Source organism: Triturus cristatus, chromosome 3_2 (assembly GCF_964204655.1).
Source record: "Triturus cristatus chromosome 3_2, aTriCri1.1, whole genome shotgun sequence".
NCBI classification, from domain to species: Eukaryota; Metazoa; Chordata; class Amphibia; order Caudata; family Salamandridae; genus Triturus; species Triturus cristatus.
This window is the reverse complement of record NC_140584.1, coordinates 1053534065-1053555139: the sequence shown is the minus strand read 5'-3', so window position 1 is coordinate 1053555139 and position 21075 is coordinate 1053534065. Positions and strand designations below refer to the sequence as shown.

General features: G+C 46.9%; 1 protein-coding gene across 4 annotated transcripts in view; it reads left to right on the top strand.

Annotated features, from left to right (window-relative positions):
• RABGEF1 (RAB guanine nucleotide exchange factor 1) overlaps positions 1 to 21075 on the top strand; it is a 324189-nt gene that overhangs the window by 221060 nt on the left and 82054 nt on the right. For all 4 annotated transcript variants that reach the window (XM_085649754.1, XM_085649756.1, XM_085649757.1 and 1 more), the window contains one exon: positions 17677 to 17758. In XM_085649754.1, the coding sequence (XP_085505880.1) occupies positions 17677 to 17758 (82 nt within the window). The remainder of the gene's footprint in view (positions 1 to 17676; positions 17759 to 21075) is intronic.

The following is a 21075-nucleotide window of genomic DNA, read 5'->3' as shown; positions in this document are numbered from 1 at the left end:
CTGGGAGTCCCAAGGTCCACCAAGTAGGTGACTTCTCCCTTTTTCTCAACAATAGTGTGGGGTCCAGACCATTTGTCTTGGAGTGCTGCTGGGGCCACTGGCTCCAACACCCACACTTTCTGCCCTGGCTGGTAAACAGTCAGCACAGTCTTTTGGTCATGCCAAGCTTTTTGGAGTTCTTGGCTTGCCTCAAGGTTTTTAGAAGCCTTCTTCATATACTCTGCCATCCTGGAGCGGAGACCAAGTACATAATCCACTATGTCAAGTTTGGGTTGTCTGAGAGGTCTCTCCCATCCTTCCCTTACCAAACACAGGGGTCCTCTTACAGGATGCCCAAACAAAAGCTCAAAAGGGCTGTAGCCAACCCCCTTTTGTGGGACCTCTCTGTAAGCAAACAGAAGGCAGGGTAAAAAAATGTCCCATCTTCGCCTAAGCTTGTCTGGTAAACCTTTTATCATTCCCTTTAGGGTCTTGTTGAATCTCTCAACAAGCCCATTGCACTGTGGGTGATAAGGTGTGGTGAACTTGTAGTTCACACCACACTCCTTCCACATTGCAGTCAAGTATCCTGACCTGAAGTTGGCACCTCTGTCAGAAATGACCTCCTTTGGAAAGCCCACTCTGGAGAATACTCCAAGCAGGGCCCTTGCCACAACAGGAGCTGTTGTGGTCCTCAGGGGAATAGCTTCTGGATACCTGGTGGCATGGTCCACTATCACCAGTATGAATCTGTGCCCAGATGCTGTTTGTGGGTCCATTGGTCCTACAATATCTATGCCCACTCTTTCAAAGGGGACCCCCACCACAGGTAGTGGTATGAGGGGGGCCTTTGTGGTGCCACCTGATTTGCCACTGGCTTGGCAGGTGACACAGGAGCGACAAAACTCCTTAGTATCTTCTCACATATGGGGCCAGTGAAAGTGAGGGACAAGCCTGTCCCAAATCTTGTTCTGGCCTAAATGTCCTGCAAGGGGAATATCATGGGCCAAGGTAAGAAGGAAGCCTCTGAACTTCAGTGGTATGACCAACCTCCTGGATGCACCAGGCTTGGGGTCTCTAGCCTCTGAGTACAGTAGCCCTTCATCCCAATACACTCTATGGGTACCTTGAGCATTCCCTGCAGCCTCAGCAGCAGCCAGCTGTCTGAGGGGTTCAAGAGAGGGGCAGTCTAATTGAGCCTGCCTCAGATCTGCCCTTGAAGGTCCCCCTGTCCCAAGAAACTCAACCTGATCAGGCTCAAGTTCTTCTAGGACAGTTCCTTCAGGGCTCTCAGAATCATCCTCCTGGGAGGGCTGATCCACCACCTGAGGCAGGGGGGAAGGCACAGCCTTAACCCTACCGCTCTTTCTCTTGGGTTGTGACTGGTCCATAGTTTCAGGATCCAGCACTTGTTCAGTGGTGCACTTTTTGGCCTGTGACCTGGTCACAGCAAGGACATGTGCATCTATCCCCAGCATTTCTGCATGGGTCCTATACTCCACTTCAGACCAAACTGAAGTTTCAGGATCATTGCCCAGTAAACACTCTACAGGAAGGTCTGAACTAACAACAACTTTCTTGAGGCCAGTTATCCCTCCCCAGGAGAAGTTAACAATAGCCACACTATGGGAGGTAGTGGCATTGCTAGCGTTGGTCACTAGGTAATTCTCACCTAGTATGATCTGTCCAGGGTCCACAAAGGCAGGTGTCACCATTGTGACACTAGCCCCAGTGTCCCTGTAGGCCTGAGCCATTCTTTGGTTGATAAAAGGAGTCTGTCTGTACTTGCCCAGGTTACTGGGGCCTACAGTAGAGGACAAAGCTAAGTCCCCATCACAGATCAGAACAGCCTGAGTAGGTACTCTGACTAGGCCAGAATCCTCCTCAGTTCCCAGGGTTAACCCTACTACACCCTTTTGCTGGGAACCACCACTTACAGCTGGACTAGGGGGTACAGTTGCCTTAGGGGCAATGGTGGCTGGGGGCTTATCCTTTTTGGTGCACTCACTAAACCAATGTGAGTTGGACTTACAATAGTTGCACCATGGTTTCTTTTGGCCATCTTTACTTTTATCCTTTTTGGGACCACCCTCCCCCTGAGCCTTTTGGGGGCCTGGTGAAGACTTCTGGTCTTTTTGTTTCTGATCATTACCCTTCTGGTCTGCCTTTTTCTGATCACCGCCCTGGTTCTGGTTTTTCTGCTTAACTCTAGTCCTGACCCATCTATCTGCCTTCTTTCCCAATTCTTGGGGAGAAGTCAGATCAGAATCAATCAGGTGTTGATGCAGTAGCTGGTTTTGACAGTTGTTAAGGATTTGCTCTCTCATGATCAAATTATACAATCCTGTATAGTCCTTAACCTTACTTCCCACTAGCCAGCCTTCCAGAGCCTTAGTGGCACAATCTACAAAGTCAGTCCAGTCCGGAGTCTGTGTCTTCTGGGTATCCCTGAACAACAACCTGTATTGTTCAGTGGTTAGGCCAAACCCATCAATTAGAGCACTCTTCAGGACAGTGTAATTATCTGCATCCTCATCACTAACTGTGAGGAGCTTGTCTCTGCCTTTCTCAGAGAAGGAGAGCCATAAGATAGCTGCCCACTGACTTTGGGGTACCTGCTGTACTTTGCAAGCTCTCTCCAAAGCAGTTATCCATTTGTGGATGTCATCCCCACACTTGTAGGGAGGGACAATCTTGCTCAGGTTTCTATTATCATAGTGCCTGTCTCTATCCTTAGGGATATTGCTGCCACCAGTGGGTTCTGACCCACTTAACGTTTGCTCTCTAGCCAGAGCAAGCTTCTCTTTGGCAAGGGCAAGTTCTTCCCTCTGAATCCTCAGATTAGCTTCCCTCATTCTGGCTTCATGCTCCTTTCTCTCAGGGGAAGTCATTCCCCTGTGAGAGGAAACACTAGAGATGCTAGAGACATGGGAGTGGATGGATTCCCTTGAAGGGGATCTGTCCCTCCTGCTTCTCTGGTTAAGCCCACTTGGGGGTCTGTATGGGGGGACCCCATGCAAACTCCCATGTAAGCTTAGGTTAGCCTGGCTAAGTCTTCCTACTTGGCCCTGGCTGTCTACCTCTTCATCTGAAGCCCCATCTGACTCCTCTGTGGTGGGTAGACCCTTATCTACAGCTATGGCACCATACTTGGCAGCTCTTTCAGCATCATAGGCCTCCAGAAGCTCCACTAGCTGTCTAAGGGTAGGGTTGGAACCCTGTTTTAATCTCCTGGAGGTACACAGTTGTCTCATCTCCTGGAAAGTGAATGCATCATATCTAGAGGGAACCTGTCTAGGATTCTCCTCTCCTGAGGGAGCATCAGTGTGATCTCCATTCAGGGACATGATTCTAGTGAGGGTGTGGTGTGTGCACCTACCTACACTAGTTGTATCTACTAAACCTTTCTAGTAGTTGTAGTCAGGGTGTGTTACTCCCTTCAACCTACAACCACTAAGTCTAGTAGGACTTAAGTATTATAATCTATGTTATATGTACCTAAACAATATCTGTGTGATCTTTCAATTTAGTATCTCAAGATTACAATGGTATTACAACAGCAAGCTCAGATCCCAACTGCTGCTCACCAATGTGAGAAGTTGGCCTGATGTATGATGTCACTAGTTCTAGTGTACACCTTATATCAGTCCAAATACCCTTATGGTGATTGGTTGTAAAGTCAACCTTATAGACCAGCTATCCTAGTGGTAGCATGGACAAGAGCAGTCTTAGGCTAAACTCTGAATGGCATGTGAAGCCAGCTGTGATACCATATATAATCCCTTGAATACCAAATGAAAGGACACCACAACAGATATATATATAAAATAAAGTGTATTTATTCTAGTCAAACCCTCAGCACTCTTTATGAGATTAGAGGTAAGTACAACACAGTCTTATTTAATCATACATTAAGTCACACAGGTAAGTAATACAGTTAGGCCCTAGGGGCCACGCAAACGATATACTAAGTAAGTGGTATAAGGACCACTGTCACGGAAATAGGATAGGCATAGGCCTAGGGAATCGCTGGGGCTACACTACACTAGCAACAGTTAGGAAGTGGGAGGCCCACGGGATTCAGGTGCAGAGTGGAAACACTCACGCGTAATGCGTAAAAGTCGATAGAAATAGTAGTTGTTAGCAATTAACAGTTTAAGGACACTTCTAAAGCAGCTAGAGAGTCGAGACTCGGAAACTAGACCCTAGGATAGTCACTACCCTTGTGAGCACCGAAGTACCCAAGTTACCTAGCCCACAGGCTGCGGGTGCATAGGTGTGAACTTGCGTCGGGTTTCGTCGTGGACTTCTATGGATGCCTGAAGGAAAGATGCTGACAGGCAGTCAGTGAAGAGTGTCCGGTGGATCCCAATGCTGGGATCAAGAAGAGAGGAAACCTGCAAGCAGAAGGGACAGAGTCAAGGTCACTAGCCAGTGACCACGTGGAACCAGGAAGGAACCAGGCGATGTTGTGAAGATTGCAGGTGAAGGTGAAGCTTGTCGCTGCAGCCACGAGGACCAGGGAACGTCGAGGACGACCAGGACCAGGAGGCGAGCTGTCCCACGAAGGCTCTTGCTGTCGGCGGCGTCGAAGTCGGACTAGGACTCACCAAGCCTTGGCAAGCGGAACCCACGAAGAACGGAGGACTTGCTTCTGGTGCAGACCAGGAAGGTCTGGGGTGCTTCTCTTTTTCAAAGAAGCAGGAGCCAGTCTGGAGGAGCCAAACCAGCGGTGAAGATTACAGGATGCGTCATCACAAAGGCCACTAGCCAGCGGGCAAGCAACCGGACAGACGCGGCAAGCAGGAAAATGCAGAAGGGCCCCACGCAGGACTCGTGGAGTGTGGGGGGCTGATCTTCGGTGCAGATGGTGCTTGGGGTTGGGGCTTCTCAATCCCCGGTGCACAACTTCGAGGGTGCCTCAGAAGCTGCGCTTGAAGATACTAGCCACTTTTCCCAGGTAGCCGGTCCCACGTCTCTCGTCGCCTCCACGGATCTCAGCTCGGCTGTGGATGTGGATCAGGGTCGGAGAAGTCTGGAAGTCAAGGCTCTGGTCGGGCTCTGCAGTCGGTCCCTCGTAGAACTTCAGCAAAGCAAAGGGTAGTCTCTTGATGGTGCCTGTTTGCACAGGGTAGCCACTCCTTGGCCACAAGGGAGATTCTTCAGTCTTCTTCTTTCGTCGAATGTCGAAGGTCCAGAGTTTCTGTTCAAGTTGCAGGTTCAGGATAATCTAAAGTTTTGAGGCCCAACTCCCACTCTTATACTAATCTGGGGTCTGGGATACCTGCTAGGTCACGCCTTATGGGTGGGACCTAGGAGGGGGGTGGTTACACCCCCTTCCCTTTGTCCAGTTTCGCGCCAGGACTGGGGCTGGAGTGCCCCAGCACCGGTTTGAACTGGACTATGCACGGGACACCTTGTGTGCCCCAGGCATGTCTCATCCTATTCATCCCTCCCTGCCCCAATACACTAAGGTCTGTCTGGGGTGGTGCTAGCACCTCCCCAGGCAGGAAACCTATTGTCCAAGCCTCCCTTGCCGGGATCACTCCCAGCAGCAGGAGGTCAGACTCGTGTCTGTGGCAGCAGCATCCATTTTGTGATGCTGGGGCACTGGTTAACTTTAACCGGGTAAGTAGGTTACAACATGTCTTCTCCCTCTAGAAGGGAGGGATAATATCCTCATCCCCAGAAATGGGATGGGGGTATTATTCCAAAGTGTTAGACACCTTACACGACATGTTTTGATAAAGCCCAACCATAGTTACCATAACCGTTTAAGATTATAAGGCACTTTAAGAGTATATGGTAGGCTATATCATAGAACAGCTATAAGGACATGGTTCCGAAAGCTGCAGACAGGCTCAGCTCATGCTAGAGCACCATCTCACATGTTACCAAGCACTCTGCCTCCAGGATTGTTAAGGCCTGCCTTAGGAGTGGCTGATAGGTACACATGTGTCTATATGTAAGTTAGGTATAGGAATACTACACCTAAGCAAGGGGTGATTACACGACCTTGCCCCAGCTGAGTGATCAGCCAGTTGTGTCATAATGGAAGGCCAGGCCAGGGGTGGCATAATACATGCTGCAGCCCCTGGTAGGCCTAGGGTACACCTATGCCCTGGGTACCTAGGGTACACTGTACAGGGGCCAATAAGGTGATCCTATTCCAATGGGTCATGCACCTAAAGTACATAGTATCAATTTAGAGAGAGAACAGCAGGGCTGTGGGTCTGGTTAGCAGGCCCACAGCCACATCTAAGTCGAAAACCAGTAAAGCAAAAAGTGGGGGTGAACATAGAAAGCAGACCCTACTCTCCTACAAGGATAACCCCTAGTCATAAGGTTAGTTGCTAAAGAGGTAGCTTCTACCTTGTAATCTTTAGTTGATGTACAATTACGTCTAATACGTAGGAATTGGCCAACGGGAAGATTATATCGAAGGGCTTTGGGATGGTGGCTTTGGTATAGAAGGAGGCTGTTGCGATCTGTGGGTTTTTTTAAATATGCTTGTCGAAAGCTGTCCCTCCAATAGCTTGATGTTTAGATCCAAGAAAGCAACTATTGTGCCTGAGATGGTGTGGGAAAACTTCAGGAAAGGGTTCTGTTGATTGATCCACTGTACAAAGGTGTTACAAGTATCAGTGGGACCACTCGAGAAGATTAGAATATCGTCAATGAACCGTTTCCAGAGGACTAGATGTTGATGAAACGGATTGCGATCAGTGTTGATGATTTGTTCCTCAAAGGCTGCCATAGAGAGGCAGGCCAAGCTGGGAGCAAACGTACTCCCCATTGAAGTACCTTGGCATTGGTGGTATAGTTGCCCCTGATATTCAAAAAAGTTTTCAGTCAGTGCTACGGAAGCAAGGTCCATTATAAACGTGACCGGAGTTGGGGAAGACCATTCCAACGAGTTTAAGGCCGTTTCTACTACTGTAAGGGTGTCATCCTGAGGGATATTCGTGTAGAGGGCCTCTACGTCAAGGGTTATAAGTAAGTTGATGCAAGTGGGGTCTTCTATTGAATCAATTATTTTGAGGATATCTGTCGTGTCTCTGATGAACGATGGTATGTTCCTCACCATGGGTTGAAGGAAATGGTCGACAAATTTGGATAAAGGCTCAAGTATTGAGCCAATCCCTGAAACTATGGGTCTCCCTGGGACCGGACTGGTACCTTTGTGTATTTTGGGCAAGGTATAGAAGTGTGGGGTCCTAGGTTCTGTGGCATTCAAGAATGCTGCTTCTTTCTTGTTTATCCACCCATTGGCAAGTGCCTCGTGAACTAATATCGAAATGGTATTAGCGAGGTGTGGGATCAACGGAGATAGGGGCGTAGTACCTATCATTGTTTAGTTGTCGTTTGCACTCCACATCATAGTCATCTCTAGATTGGATCACAGTTGCCCCACCCTTATCCGCCTGTTTGATGATTATAGATTCGTCACTGGCGAGAGTGTTTGCCGTTTGTATCTCGTTCATAGATAAGTTGTGGAAAGGGGTAGGGGAAGGAGATAAGGCTAAGTCCTTCAGTACCGCCTTCTCAAAAGTTAAGATTTCGACCGGGATCATGGCATTGTGAGGTGTAAAAGTGGATGGATTACTCAATCCTGAGTCTTCATCCTGGTTGGTTGGCTTGTCCAAGAAGTATGACCGTAGTCTTATTTTGCGGAACAATTTCTGAACCTCACAAACATCTCTAAACTTATCAGTTTTAGGGGTGGGTACAAAACCTAACCCCTTCTGTAGTAGTGATGTCTCGAGGTCTGACAGACCACGTTGTGATAAATTAACCACTAGTTCTTCTTGTTCTGAGTTTTGCTCCGTGTGTCCATCCCTCCCATGGGGGGGTCCTGCCAGTGGACCTGTTTCTGTGGACCTCTTCTGTTGCGACCTCTTCCTCTGCCCCAACCTCTGTCTAAAAAAGGGGGTCCGTTGTTACAGAATTGAGGAGGTCCTTGTTGAAATGACTGGTACTGGCAGTAAGGGGGTGGCGGAGGACCTGGAAATAAGGCAGGTCCCTGAAAGGTGGGGACATTGTAGTGGTAGTTGGCGCGTTGATTACATCGGCCAGTATTCTTGCCCCAGCTGCCCGTACTGGAATTACTATCAGAAGAACTTCTCCTGTCTGAATTGTCATCAGAAGAATAACTATTCTTAACTGATGTGTAGTCTGACCTAAGATATGGATATACCGGCCTGAAGACGGGGTGACCGGGACTTTAGTGAGTGCCATTAGTTTAGGATTACCAGTGTCAGACGTAGTCTGCAAACCAGACAAAAGAATGCATGTAGTACTGTTCCATCCGAGACACCCGCACATCCACTGCGCTCCAAACCAGCAAAAGTAACCGTAGGCACAGTAGAGGTATGAACAGCTGGTCACCAATACGACTTGGAGTCAATCATTGTCACTCAACCCAGCTTCTGAGCTGGGTCCGGTCATAGTTTTTCTGCTGCCCTTCCCTCCTACGTGCTTGGCAAACTTCAGGGCGGATTTTCATCTGTGAAGCACCGGAACAGGATCCGGCTTGACTCTGGTACCCCCACACGCTGCACACCATCTGGCCCAAAGCGTCTTCAAGCACCCCGTGCCGCCGCTGCATTCAGGAGGCACAGCCGCCAGGGAACAATCCACTGTTCTTGTAGAAATTCACGGTTGTAATTGGCTGACAGGGGGAAGGCACACTCTATATGCGGAGATACCACATTCACACTGCTGCACGCAAGTGCGGCGACGAAGCACAGGTTGAGACCCAGGCGGTGCAGGCCAAGTATAGCTGTTTTGATTCCCCAGGTATGGGCCTCCAAGCGACTCGGTCTCTGGCGAGGCACCCACACCCCAGCGAGACGAAGGCACATGTCACACACCCTCCTAAGCAGCTCAAGGGTAACTGACCGCAGGATGGCCCAGAAAGCAGAGCATAGTCCAAGCAACAGTCACACAGGTGGGCCGAGCAGACGGCGGAGTGCCAACAGATCTCAATCACCAGAGCTCTTGCCCCATATGGATCGACGAGCACACCAACAGCCTGAATCGTATCACGATCAAAGGTTTAGGCCCCCGTGGGCACACACAGGTCCCCTCCTCACCTTACATTACACTGTATCCGCCTTGGTGAGCTAGGGGTTATGCACAGCGTTCTCGGCTTTCAGGCTGCCACTGTGCGGCTGCACGGCAATCTCCGCTCGCTCCCGGGTGTCGGGTGAGCCCACCCGAAGTCGCCTCCAGCAAGGCCCCCAGCAGTGAGGATCCTCACTCAAGATGGCGGCCAGGCATTGGCCTGGAACAGAGGCTCGGGCGGCAGAGTAAAAGGTAGCAAGTCGGTAGCCCCAAGAAGTCCTTAGCCTTCAGCTGCCTCCTCAAGCCGTGGGCATCGGAGATCTGTAGCGGCAACTGCGCTCGACCCTGGAAGGCTGCGCCCCTCCCCTCAACCTCCGGGAAGCAGGGCCTGTATCGTGGCAAGTCAGCCGATCACCGCCAGCCTTCCCCTCAATGGCAGCCGTTACGGTGGCAAGAAACGACTCATTCACCGTGCCTCACCGCAGGTAATGCTCTGGTGCAGTCTGTAGGGAATCATGGCTCTCCTGTGCCGTGGATAATTTAAGCATTATGGCCCGGCTGGCAGAGCGCGCTCAGCAAGCGGCCAACTTGCAGCGCAGTAGACCACGCCCACTGCGTAGAGATTTAGGGCCTCATTGTGGTTTCAAAACCGACAGCGGATCTCCTCCCTCCTTGCTACGCCACTGTCTAGAAATGAGTACATTCGATGTTGTTTAAAGTCCTCTTTAGTATCATGTCAAGGCCTTAGCAGACTCTTAAACCAACAACAAATGGGCGGTATTTTTCTCTTGGAAAGGTGGCAAGCAATCCGACCTCTAACATAATGCGGTCAAGTGCTTTTTAAGTTTCCATACCCGTACTGGGATATGCACTTTGTATGTTCATCTCAGTACTTCTGCAGATGAACCATGTGGAAATAGAACGTGTTCTTGTCGCGTGATTACTGCAACCCTTCCGTGTGAAGGAGGAAACGCTTGCGAGCCTCTCTAAAGAACTCAGCTGCAAAGCAGAGTCCATCTCTCAAAGTGTGAAGTACACAAGCACCTGTTCGCAGTCATCTAGAGTGTTCACGCGTGCATCTTTTGTTAGCTCTCAGCGCGTGTAGAAACCATAAGATTTTTTTTGTGTCGCAGTTTGAAGGCTTCACGTGCCAAAATCAGACGGGCAAAAATAAAGTACCCACAACAATTCAGATGGACCACAGTGCATCAGATCCACACGCTTGTGGACTTGGCATTGTTTATAGGCCCAACACTGTCTCTTAACAGCTGAGGCCTATTGGTACCTTGTAAAAGCATGGACTATGGAAATAGGTTGAAATCAATAAACTCTGTTGTCCTGTACTTTACTGCCTTAGACACCTGCTTGAGCAGCACAATTAAGCAACAGCTTGTGCTTTTCCCCAATTCAGTGGACACCAATGCTATTTAAACTGAAAACGCTGCACTCCTCAAAGCAAAGGACTGTGGCTGTAGATTTCCTTCAGCTTCACCACCACAGCAGTTTCGTGTCGAATTGTTATAGTCCTTAGTCCCTCTCACTGGGGATCTTCACTGCAGTAGCTGCTGAAAAAGGGTAGTCTTCCTCTCAGTTCTAGTATTTCACTCTCTGCCTCGCTTTATATTCCATATCAGTGCGCTGTAACATCCATACTGCAGCGCCCCATAGCTCTCACTCTCCTGAACTGCAGGCGCCTATCCTGAGCCTGGGCTACATCATGGTACAGGATTGATAGGAAACTACACTCCTCGCTGACTCTTATTTCACCCTTCTTGTCGACTTCAGAAACTGGAAATCCTGCTGGAACTTCTCTTTCCTTTGTATCGCTTATTAGCACCAGCTGTTTTAGATTGTTTAATAAATACAGCTAATTAGTCCAATTGCCAAATTACTGTTCTTGGAAACTGCTGAACTCCGTTCATGAGGATGCTGCTGGAATAAAGGCACTGGTGGGGTTCTGTGCAGTTTGCTTGTATACTGTACTTCAGTCTTAGTTGCGTTTTGGTTCAGTTTTCTACTTGTTTTCCCTCAGCTTTTCCTTCCTTGTGCTTCTGCATATATGGATGAACAAATCTCGTCCCCAGTATTATAAAACAAAGGAGGCAGATATATAGCTTGCTGATATATCTAATAGAGACTTATAGCCGCAGATCCTTTACCTTAGAATATCCCCAAGGCCTCAGACTGGATCTGGAAGTTTTTGAGCAGTACCCCTGCATGCTGGTAGGTGGCGTTGTTCGGCTCCACATCTGCATCATCTGCACTGGAAATGACGTGTTGATGTGTGTGGGACCTATATAGGTGCCAGCCCATCGCGCTGTCCGTTTTTTCCTTTCTACGCCAAATAGCACTTATCAGTGAATACCTACCCTAAGTTCTTTTTTGACTGGCTTTTTCTCGACTTTTGTCAAACCTTTTTTTGAGTGTTTTTCTCTCATGGTGTGACAGGATATCCCCAAAGAAAACATCTGATTTCAAACCTTGTAGTGCCTGTCACAGGCAGGTGTCTGTGACAGACCCACATTTGTTTTGCTTGTGGTTTTTGGAGAGGCGCCACGACTCCCAATACTAGCGAGGATTGCAGCGACATCCACTCGAGGGTGCTGAAGGAGCAGTCCCTCAAGCTCCTTGGCGCCTGACGAACCTGCTAAGCTCAATATCCCGGTTGCTCAGAAGGTCACGGTACCGTTCGCAGAGTCACTCCTGGTGATCGTCGTCCCGCTCTAAGCCATCAGAGATAAGTCCCACAAGCGAAAGAAGTCGGAAAGGTCTTCGACTTCGCCGCGCCCAACAAAGTCTTCTGACAAGGTGCAGGAGTGTCAACACTCTTGGCATTGTGCTTAGGCAGAGCCTGAGTCTGAGTCCACTCAGAGTTCCCCAGACTTTCCTGGAGCCGGAGAGACCCCCACCCAGCTCCAAGAATTTTGTGAGGACATGCACCTCATATTTGGGTGGCCGAACCCTTCTGGAGCACCTTCGGGGCCCATAGGCTCAGGAGGGCCCCCCCTCTGGATTCTTGCAGGCGGATTCACCCTCGGCGCCAGTTAGGCCCCATTGAGCAGAACCGCCAGCTAGACTAAGAACTTCATCAGCGCCCACTCCAGTGGCGACACCCCACGGTGGCACTATCCCCATCTTTATTCCCAACTCTTAACACGGAGCTGGACGGCCGTCGGCCAACGTCAATTTTGGCATCGGCTAGGACCCTCCCCTCTGAATCGGAGCCAATGCCTTTTGCCTTTGACAGACCTGGAGAGGGATCCGAGGACCTTTATCGATACCAGCATACCCCAGATGAGACTGAGGACAACTGGCATGAGGAACTGGCAGAGGTCAGTGGGCTAGACACAGCACAGACACTGTCTTGGTCTCAAGTCCTATTGTGGCAACGGAGGAGGGAACCTCTTTCGCAATGGTAGTACGTATGGCAGCCAAGGTCTTAGATGTTCAGTTCAGTGGCAGTCAAGACAATCTACTTGACAAAGGTGCTTCTGCCAGGAGTCACCACTTCCTAATCCTTAATCCCATTTAATGAAGCCCTTACCAACATCCTACTTGGGCCTGCTCCCAGAACTACATAGAGGCTCCTGAGCATAGGACAATTGCTGCTGCATCACCCTGCTCCTGGGGACCCCAATTTTCTTACACAGCACCCCACCCCACCCTGGAGAGCTTGGTGGCCCAGGCCTGGCATGTTCCCTTCTACTCCCTTGGATGGGTGATCCAAGAGGCTGGATACCTTTTGGCAAGAGAATGTTCTCTCCGCCAGCCTTGCACTGTGGTCAGTGAACACAGCATGCCTTTTTGCCTGATATTCCCATGAGATCTGGGATGCGGTTATGCAAGTGCTGCCTATTGTCTCGGAAGAGGCCCGAACCATCCTCTCCCAAGCTATTACTGATGCGAGTGATGCAGCAAAATTCACTATATGGTGTGAACTGAGCACGACCGACTCGCTGGGTATGGTGAATTAATTGTCACCCTGCAATGCCATGCCTGGGATCCTTTGGCTTTTCAGGGTATGTCTAACCCCCGCTAATGGACATGCCCTTTGATGTCTCTTCTTTTTGGAGTGAAGGCGGACTCGGCGCTGGAACGATTAAAGGACAGCGAAGCTACGGCCAGGTCCTTGGGTTTGTCTATGACCCTTTGTCAAACCTAGTCTGCCCATTTCATGGCCACAGAAGTGGTGTCCAACTGTGTCCATACCCTAATAGCCACCACAGATAACAGACTTCCTATCCTTTTCGTGGCCAAGGACGCGGGTCCGGTACACCATGTGGGATAGGTAGTCAGAGGTTCGGCCATGGCACTACCCCCTGGCAGCCTCCAAACCCCTTTAGTTTGACCATCATAGGCATCTAGTGGGGGGCAGGATACGCCATCACCTGCACCACTGGAGGTCCTTATCATCAGACAGTTGGGTTTTGCAAAACATCCAAAGGGGCTACTTCATCCCCTTGGAGGCCATCCCTCCACCCGTTCAACCCACATAAAACCAGCTGATAGGGTACCACCTCTCCTTGCTCCATAAGAGAGTGCCAGGTCTGTTGGTAAAGGGAGCCATTGTGAGGTTGCTGGCATCAGAGTCGGTCATAGTTGCTATTTCCACTACTTTCTGGTGCCCCAGAAGGATGGAGGCATTTGTCTTATCCTAGACATGTGCCATCTCGGTCTCTTCCTGAAAAAGGAGAAATTCAAAATGCGTACGCTCGTGCAAGTTTTGTCTGAACCCGGGAGACTGGATGTTAGCATTGGACTTGCAGGACGCATATTTCTACATCTCCATCCTGCCTGCCCCAGACGTTACCTGCAGTTCACGGTGGGCCAAAAGCTTCCCTTTGTCCTTACCAGCACCCCTTGGGTGTTCACCAAGGTGTGATGGTGCTGGTCGCAGCTCATCTGCGGAGGTTAGGGGTTCCAGTCTTTTCCTACCACGATGATTGCCTGTTCAAGGTTGGCTCACTAAAGGCAGTCATTTTCCACCGCTAGAGTACGGTGAACATTCTGCACTCGCTAGAGTACACTATCTGCATGCTGAAGTGACACCTGACTCCCTCTAAGACGCTCCATTTCATCAGAGCTGTTCTGGATACCGTGCAGTTTTAGGCCGGTCCTCCCAAGCGGGAAGTCGAGGATATTTAGCCTGTGATACCAATTTTGTACTTTGACATTGGTCTCTAACTCCCGCCCTCCATAGCTTCAAATCTTCTTATTGTTGGACTGAACAGTAGCCCCAAACCGGGCATCTTTAAGCACTGGCCCTTCGTCTTTAAGCACATGTGCCATGTTACTACGGGGAAGTCTTGCTTGTATCTCAGAAAATGCTGAACCTGTATGATAAACCAAACTACCCCTCACTCAATGGTTTTTATCTGAGACCATATCTCTACGTAACATGACGAAAGAGTGCCAATGTTAGTCTTCTCTATTCTACATGATCCAAAGAAGGAACAAAGTTGTTCATCAATTTGAAGAAAAAAAAAATCCCCTATCCTTTTGTTATGTCACAGTAGGGACTAGAGTATTGTAACATATGTGGTACTGTTTAAAGACCAGGTTCGAAAAGGAATACTTGAATGCTCAATGTTTTATCATTCCCCCTCAACGTTCTAACAGAGAAACTATCCTGATTTTAATTTAGATATTGACATGCTGTTACATCTCCCAGCCGATAGCTGTCTCTATTGAGCCCTATCCCACTTAAAGAATGATTTTTATGTTAAAAGAGATTAATAATACCCAACATTTTAACTTTCCATGTATAGGATTTCTCCTAAATCAATGATCTCAAACATGGGGGAAAAGGGGTCCTGATATGTAACATGTCACATATCAGTAAAGAATCACCAAGGTATTGCTCATTAAGGCTCACATAGTGTGCGGAGGCCAAAGGTCCACAATACTGTCCTCACTTTTCTTTTATCACTGACACCCCCCCCGCCTATTGTTTAGCTTGATTATTTTCAGTGAAGCTCCATTTTATTTGCTTTGAATTGTGTCGGTCAATTTTGTAAGACCACAGGCGCATTCTGTATTTTTGTACATTACTGATTAATGTTCGACTAACCTAATCCATAACTCGCTGCCAGTTTCTCCTGTGTAGCCTGTAATATATATACACATGGTAAGATCTATCACAGTGCTTGTTCTATAGTTGGTCAAATCATATAAATACTGGAAATGTTCCTCAATGTTCAGTCGGAGCCTGAAGATCCAAAATAATTTTCTCCGTTTTCTTTTGTCACTATCATCACCCCCTCTTTTGTTTATCATGATTATTGTCAATGATGACCCATTTTATTTGCTTCGAATAGTGTCTCTTAATTATACTACACAGGCAGTCTGGTTGTGTTCTTTTACGCATAACTGATTAATATTAGTTTAATCTAATCCATAACTCTCTGCCAGTTTCTCCTGTGTAGCCTGTAATACATAGACATGGTAAGATCTGTCACAGTGCTTGTTCTATAGTTGGTCAAATCATATAGATACTGGAAATGTTCATTAATGTTCAGCAGATTTGTGATTAATTCTCCATCATAAGCTTGGCAAATTACGCATCTATGATTAGCTTTAATTAGAGGTAATCCATATGTTGCTCTCTGATTAGTATAACATTTTGAGGCATAGAATGCACCAGTTTGTCCTGTTTGTATGTTTTCCCGGGAGGCGAACAGTGGTTTGCCTAATTGGCTGTCATCTTCTCCTGTATTTCGCATTTGCCAATGTGAATTTATAACATTTCGTATTTTATTCTTAATAATTGAGTGACAAGTTACACAAACAAACCCATCTCTCTGCTTGTCATTTTGAACAAACCTCTTATGTTAACCTTGTGATGGGAGGTCTTTCTTTCAAAATAGAAGAATGCTTGAGATAATCGTCGTTTGTGGAACAATTCTTTCTAAGACTTGTGAATTGACTGAACTGCACACTGTTTTTGACTTTTTGGATAGAAACTAGTGAAATGAAGTAAAGTACTTTTTGCAATGGGTTTGGTGAGCAGGTCTACCTCCAAATGATTCCCTTTGAAATTTACAGTACAAATTGACAGAGTGAAAACTGAATTTTTGGACATCTGGATTCAGAACAAATTTTCATTACAAAGGTTCAACCATTTCAAAAATTATTCCAATTGCTCTCCTTGAACCTCCCAGCTGAAGAAAATCTTATTAATAAAACATAGGCAGCATTTGATGTTTTCAAAACCTGGAACCATTTTTTGTAAATGCATCATTCTTCAAAGTTGCCCATATAGATAGTAGACACAATGTGGGAGGAGGGGGCGCCTATGCTGGTCCCTTTGAGGTATTAGTATAAATTTCCTTTGATGTGGAAACAGTTATTCACCAATACAATTTAAAAGTAGCTAACAATCAATTCATTTGGTCTATTTTGTGTATCTTTCAATAACATATCTCGAATGATCTTAATGGCTTCTTGCTGTGTAATATTTGTATAAAGTGCTTCCATTCAGTGTGTTACTGAAAATTCACTCCCTCATTAAAAGAGAGATATCCTGCTTTCTTGATCTCGCAGTGGCTGCTCCTCCGTTAAGGCGGAGTGTCGCCCACTGACTTCAACAGGAAAAATAATATAATAATTATTGTTAATATACATTTTATTTTTCCTATTGAAGTGAGTGGCACTCGGGCGGGGCTGGCCAGAGCAGGATGAGGAGTGGTTTGCACTCCTTAAGTGCGCAGGACTGCTTGGCCGGCCCTCTGGAACCAGCCAAGCAGTCCAGCGCACTCTGTATCTTCCCCACCAGGCTGCATCTCAAAGCCTAATGAGGAACATGCAAAGCCTCCTAGTCCCATGGTTCGGCGCTCCGACCATTCACAACGCCACATTGCAGCATTGTTATTGGCTATAGGGAGCCTGGGAACCCGGGTGCTTCCTGCTCCTTCCTGCAGCCGGCAGAGACAGGAAGAAGAGGACGGAAAAGAGGAGGCAGCCACCCAGCCCAACTGTGTTTTTTGTGGGGGGGGGGGGGGATTTACCCCGTTCTTTATCAATATATATTTTTTTACTGTGATGGCATACCGTGGGCGAAGAGTGACACTGCTGCTTATTTGTGATGAACAAGCCCTTGTTACTCATGGATCTGTATTTCACCGGTCCAAACAGTGCAAATGGGGAAGGGTTGATGGACTGTTACGGTAGTATGTGGCATGCATTACAGTCAGGCTGTGAGAGGCCCGGGGACTCTATGTATGCATACACTTGACATTGGCATGGTACTGGCAGACCATGTTAACAAAGGCTTATGGCCAGGTGAGAGAGCTGGAGTAAAAGAGATGGACTCACTTAGGAAATCAGAGATCTGAGCAAGGCCATAACGGGTGACGAGGAGTGGCCATTGTTAATGATTATCCATTTTCTGTGCTGTACTGTGCTAATGATTGCTAAATGATCCTAGACATCTCATGCAGCACACCAGGATGTCATCAAAGAAACCCAACCTCCTTTACGTTGTATGATTAGGATGCAACGTAAAATAAATGTTGCCTTCACTATCCATTTTTAATTTGTGAAATTTCATCCCTACAGGAACTGAAAACACGTCTAAAAAAGTGTATTTTTCATATTTGTGTTCTTTCCCTTTATTGTGTTTATTTTATTTAGGAGTTAAATATAGAAGAGCAGTCAGAGTACGTTCAGGACTTCTACCAGAACACATCGGATAAACTGCAGTATCGCTGGAAAGGTAAGGGAGCAGATCCTCTTCATTGATAACATTCTAGAAATTGATCTGACTGTATTGATGAATGATCTGTGCTGGCTGGCATGTATGAGTTGGCTGCTTCCTTATTACAGTTTGCAATTTGCCTAAAAGGTACCCTTAGCTTAATTAATGATTTTGTGTATTCACGTAAACTACTATTTACCTCTTCTTATGTAATTTAACGCCCCGTCATTTTAATAATGAAAATAAAATGCTGTCCCTTGTAAAGGCAAAAAAAAAATGAAAGTGGCGACTACATTTCAGTGACTTTAATTTCACTGTTGTCCTAATGTTCTTTCAGCGTGCAGAATACTACTGGTCTATTACTTTGGAAGTAGATGGGGCAAAGTCAGAGATGGCAGCCTGCCAAAGAGTAAACGGTGGGGCAGCCTTTCAAAGAGTAAACTTGTTCCCTTTGTTTATGTAGTGCCTCCCTGAACCATCTACAAACATTTTTCTGGTATCTGCAACTGCATTCACTCCCAAAACCAGAGTAAACAGTCTACCCATGCTGCAGCCATCATGCAGATGGTCTATGCAGCAATTCACACTTAGAGGTATTCCCAGCAAAAAAAATCTGGTACCTGCAGGAACTTTTCTGACGAGCACCTAAAGGTTATTCATCTAGGAAGGGATGTTCTTCAAGTCTGCAGCCAATTCCTCTTCAGTGTTTACCTTCTTTGGGTATCATTTATCTTGTTTTATGTAGGATATTATTCTGTCCATCCAACCACACAATACTGTTAGCCATTTCTCTTCTCAGTGCTCTCCTACTGTGTGGTACCTAAAGATTTAGGGGCCTCATTATAAAAGTAAATGTGGTGATCTTAAACACGTTTACAACCGAATTTACGTTAGATGCTTGTCAGTCATCAGTAAATCAGTAGAAAGAGTAGAATTTCTAGGGAGCTGAAACCCTGCAAAGGGCGTCTAAACACTCCAATACAGGGGAATCACTCAATTAAGTTGGTCTTTAATGCCTTCCTGAAAAGAGGAGCTGATGTATTTAAAGCATATCACCCAGGATAAAATTCTGCAAAGAACTACCTAAACATAAAGAGACATGCAAAGCGGTGTCAGTGTTTTAAATTGTATTTATGAGGCGGCTGGCAGGTAATAAGAGCTTTCTCAAGCTGCAGAACCTTAACCCATAACCTTACTAACGCCTGCCACAAATTTTTCTGTCCAGCTTAAATTTTTACCTGTGTGGAGATGTGGAATTGGTATGTTCTCAGCACCCATAAATCCAGCTATAGGGGTAAACGTTAACCGGCATGGTTAGCCTTGGAAGTTTGCGAACGGCCAGAAACACTGCTGTTTCTCTGCACTCACAAGCTCCTCTCCTTTCCATTTTCACCCTGAAAGGGTTGGATATTTACTCTAGCCATGGGCTGAGATAATTTTCCTTCCAGAGTGGGGGGCTGAGTAGATCATCCCCAGATTTCCTAGAGGTGTGGGATCCGGGGTTTCTTCACAGGGGAAAACAAAAATTTGCCCATAATCATGGCCCTTTGAAAATATTTTCTTTCTCTCTTCTAGTGGACAGCACTACTTCCAATTCCTGCTAATCTTTTTTTTTTTTTTGTTATCCTTCCACTCTTAGATTGTGAATAAAGTGTTGGAGTACACTTAGGCTCCTCCCACGTTCTTTAATCTCTGTTGAGGGTGATTGTTAGTAATGCAGGATAAGGTGACGAAAATCTTTCTTCTCTTCACTGGATGGTTCCTTTAACAATAGCTAACTTTGGACTGCTTTAAAGTTATCTGTACAGTCTATCAGCTTTCTTGCTCTCCTCTGTATCCACCCTAAAGTGAATTTCCTTTTGTGTGAGATGCTAATATTACTGTTGCAGGAGACAATGAGCAGTGATGCCCGTTCACTCAGTTGAGAATCGCAGCATTCCTTTGAGTTTCTACCTAGAAATTGATATTGATCTTGGTACTGGTACTTGTAATACATGTACCCAGTATTTGAGGAAGAAATAATTAAAGATCGAGTGTATGGATCTACGAAAATTCATTATTATACAGATTACGAGTGAAGGAAGTGTGAAGCAACCTAACCTCCTTTACGTTGTATGATTAGGTGGTGATGGATAAGGTTCCCCTTAAATTCTGTTTTATAATCCTCCTGTAGTTTACCATAACTCATCTGGACATTTTGTCAGACCAAATCTGCTGGACTTTACACAGGAAATATATTTCAAGTGTCCTAGATTGAGCCTTTCTCAACACAAAGAGAAAGTGAAGATTTCCTAATGGAAAACTGTCTTGTGCTTTTTCAGAAGAGAAGTTGCTGCAGCTTAAGGAAAGCGTACTGAGGACTTTTGAGTATGTCATGTGAAAGCACTTTGCCACTGGTCAAGCTGGTGGTATGAGACCTTCCCGTCTCTGGATCATTCTTTCTCCACTGGGGCACTGGTGCCTGCCTTACTCTGGTCGAAAATGCCCCTCTTGTCTTTTAACCCTTTGGCTCTGAATTTCTTATGTGACATTTCTGGGTGACGATAAGCCTCTTCACTTCCTGGGGAAACAAAAACTGCACTATATCGTTCGCATTTAAGCTCTATAAATTAGAGCTCAATGAGGTCAGGCAGTGTTTAAACATTAGGGTAGCATTCTATCCGACCACCCCTTGTGTGCCTCTTTGTGGCCTTCCCTCCACTTCCGCATGGATGCGGTTAACCACTTCCTCCACTTTTAAGGATGTACTGCCCACCCTCAGGGGGTGCTCGTGGAGACAATCCAGCACAGGGCCCTGTTTTTCCAGATCACTCTGTGGGCCTCTGCATCATCTTACAGTGGGGGAGTTGGAGACTTCAACACACACCGGAATCCTCACTTGTTACGAGCCTAGTGCTCACCTGTTGGCAAACCAGAAGCTTCAGTGTTGCTGAGGACTTTCGTCGGTAGCTGCCTCTCCAGACCATTAAAGTAGGACCTTTGCTCTAGAGCTCCTTAGTCCGCGTCCGACCGGGAGCCCAGCAAGCTTTCTGTTGTAATGTAATAAGTCCAGTAGCCGAAGTGTAAAATAAAGATAAAGGTTTATTTATCTTAGTTCATAGATGGGCTAGAAGTCGAGGTGTAAAATAAAGAGAAAGGTTTATTGATCTTAGTTCATAGATGGTCTAGAAGTGGAACTCTATTCAGCCCCACCAGGAGCAGCCTCCTTGCTGCTCAGCCCATACTCCAGCTGACACTCCACATCCAGGCATCCTCACATTCCACTACATCACCATGCACACCAACTTTCCACAGCACATGCACACTGGCTGAGCAGCAAGGGCAGAGAAGCAGGA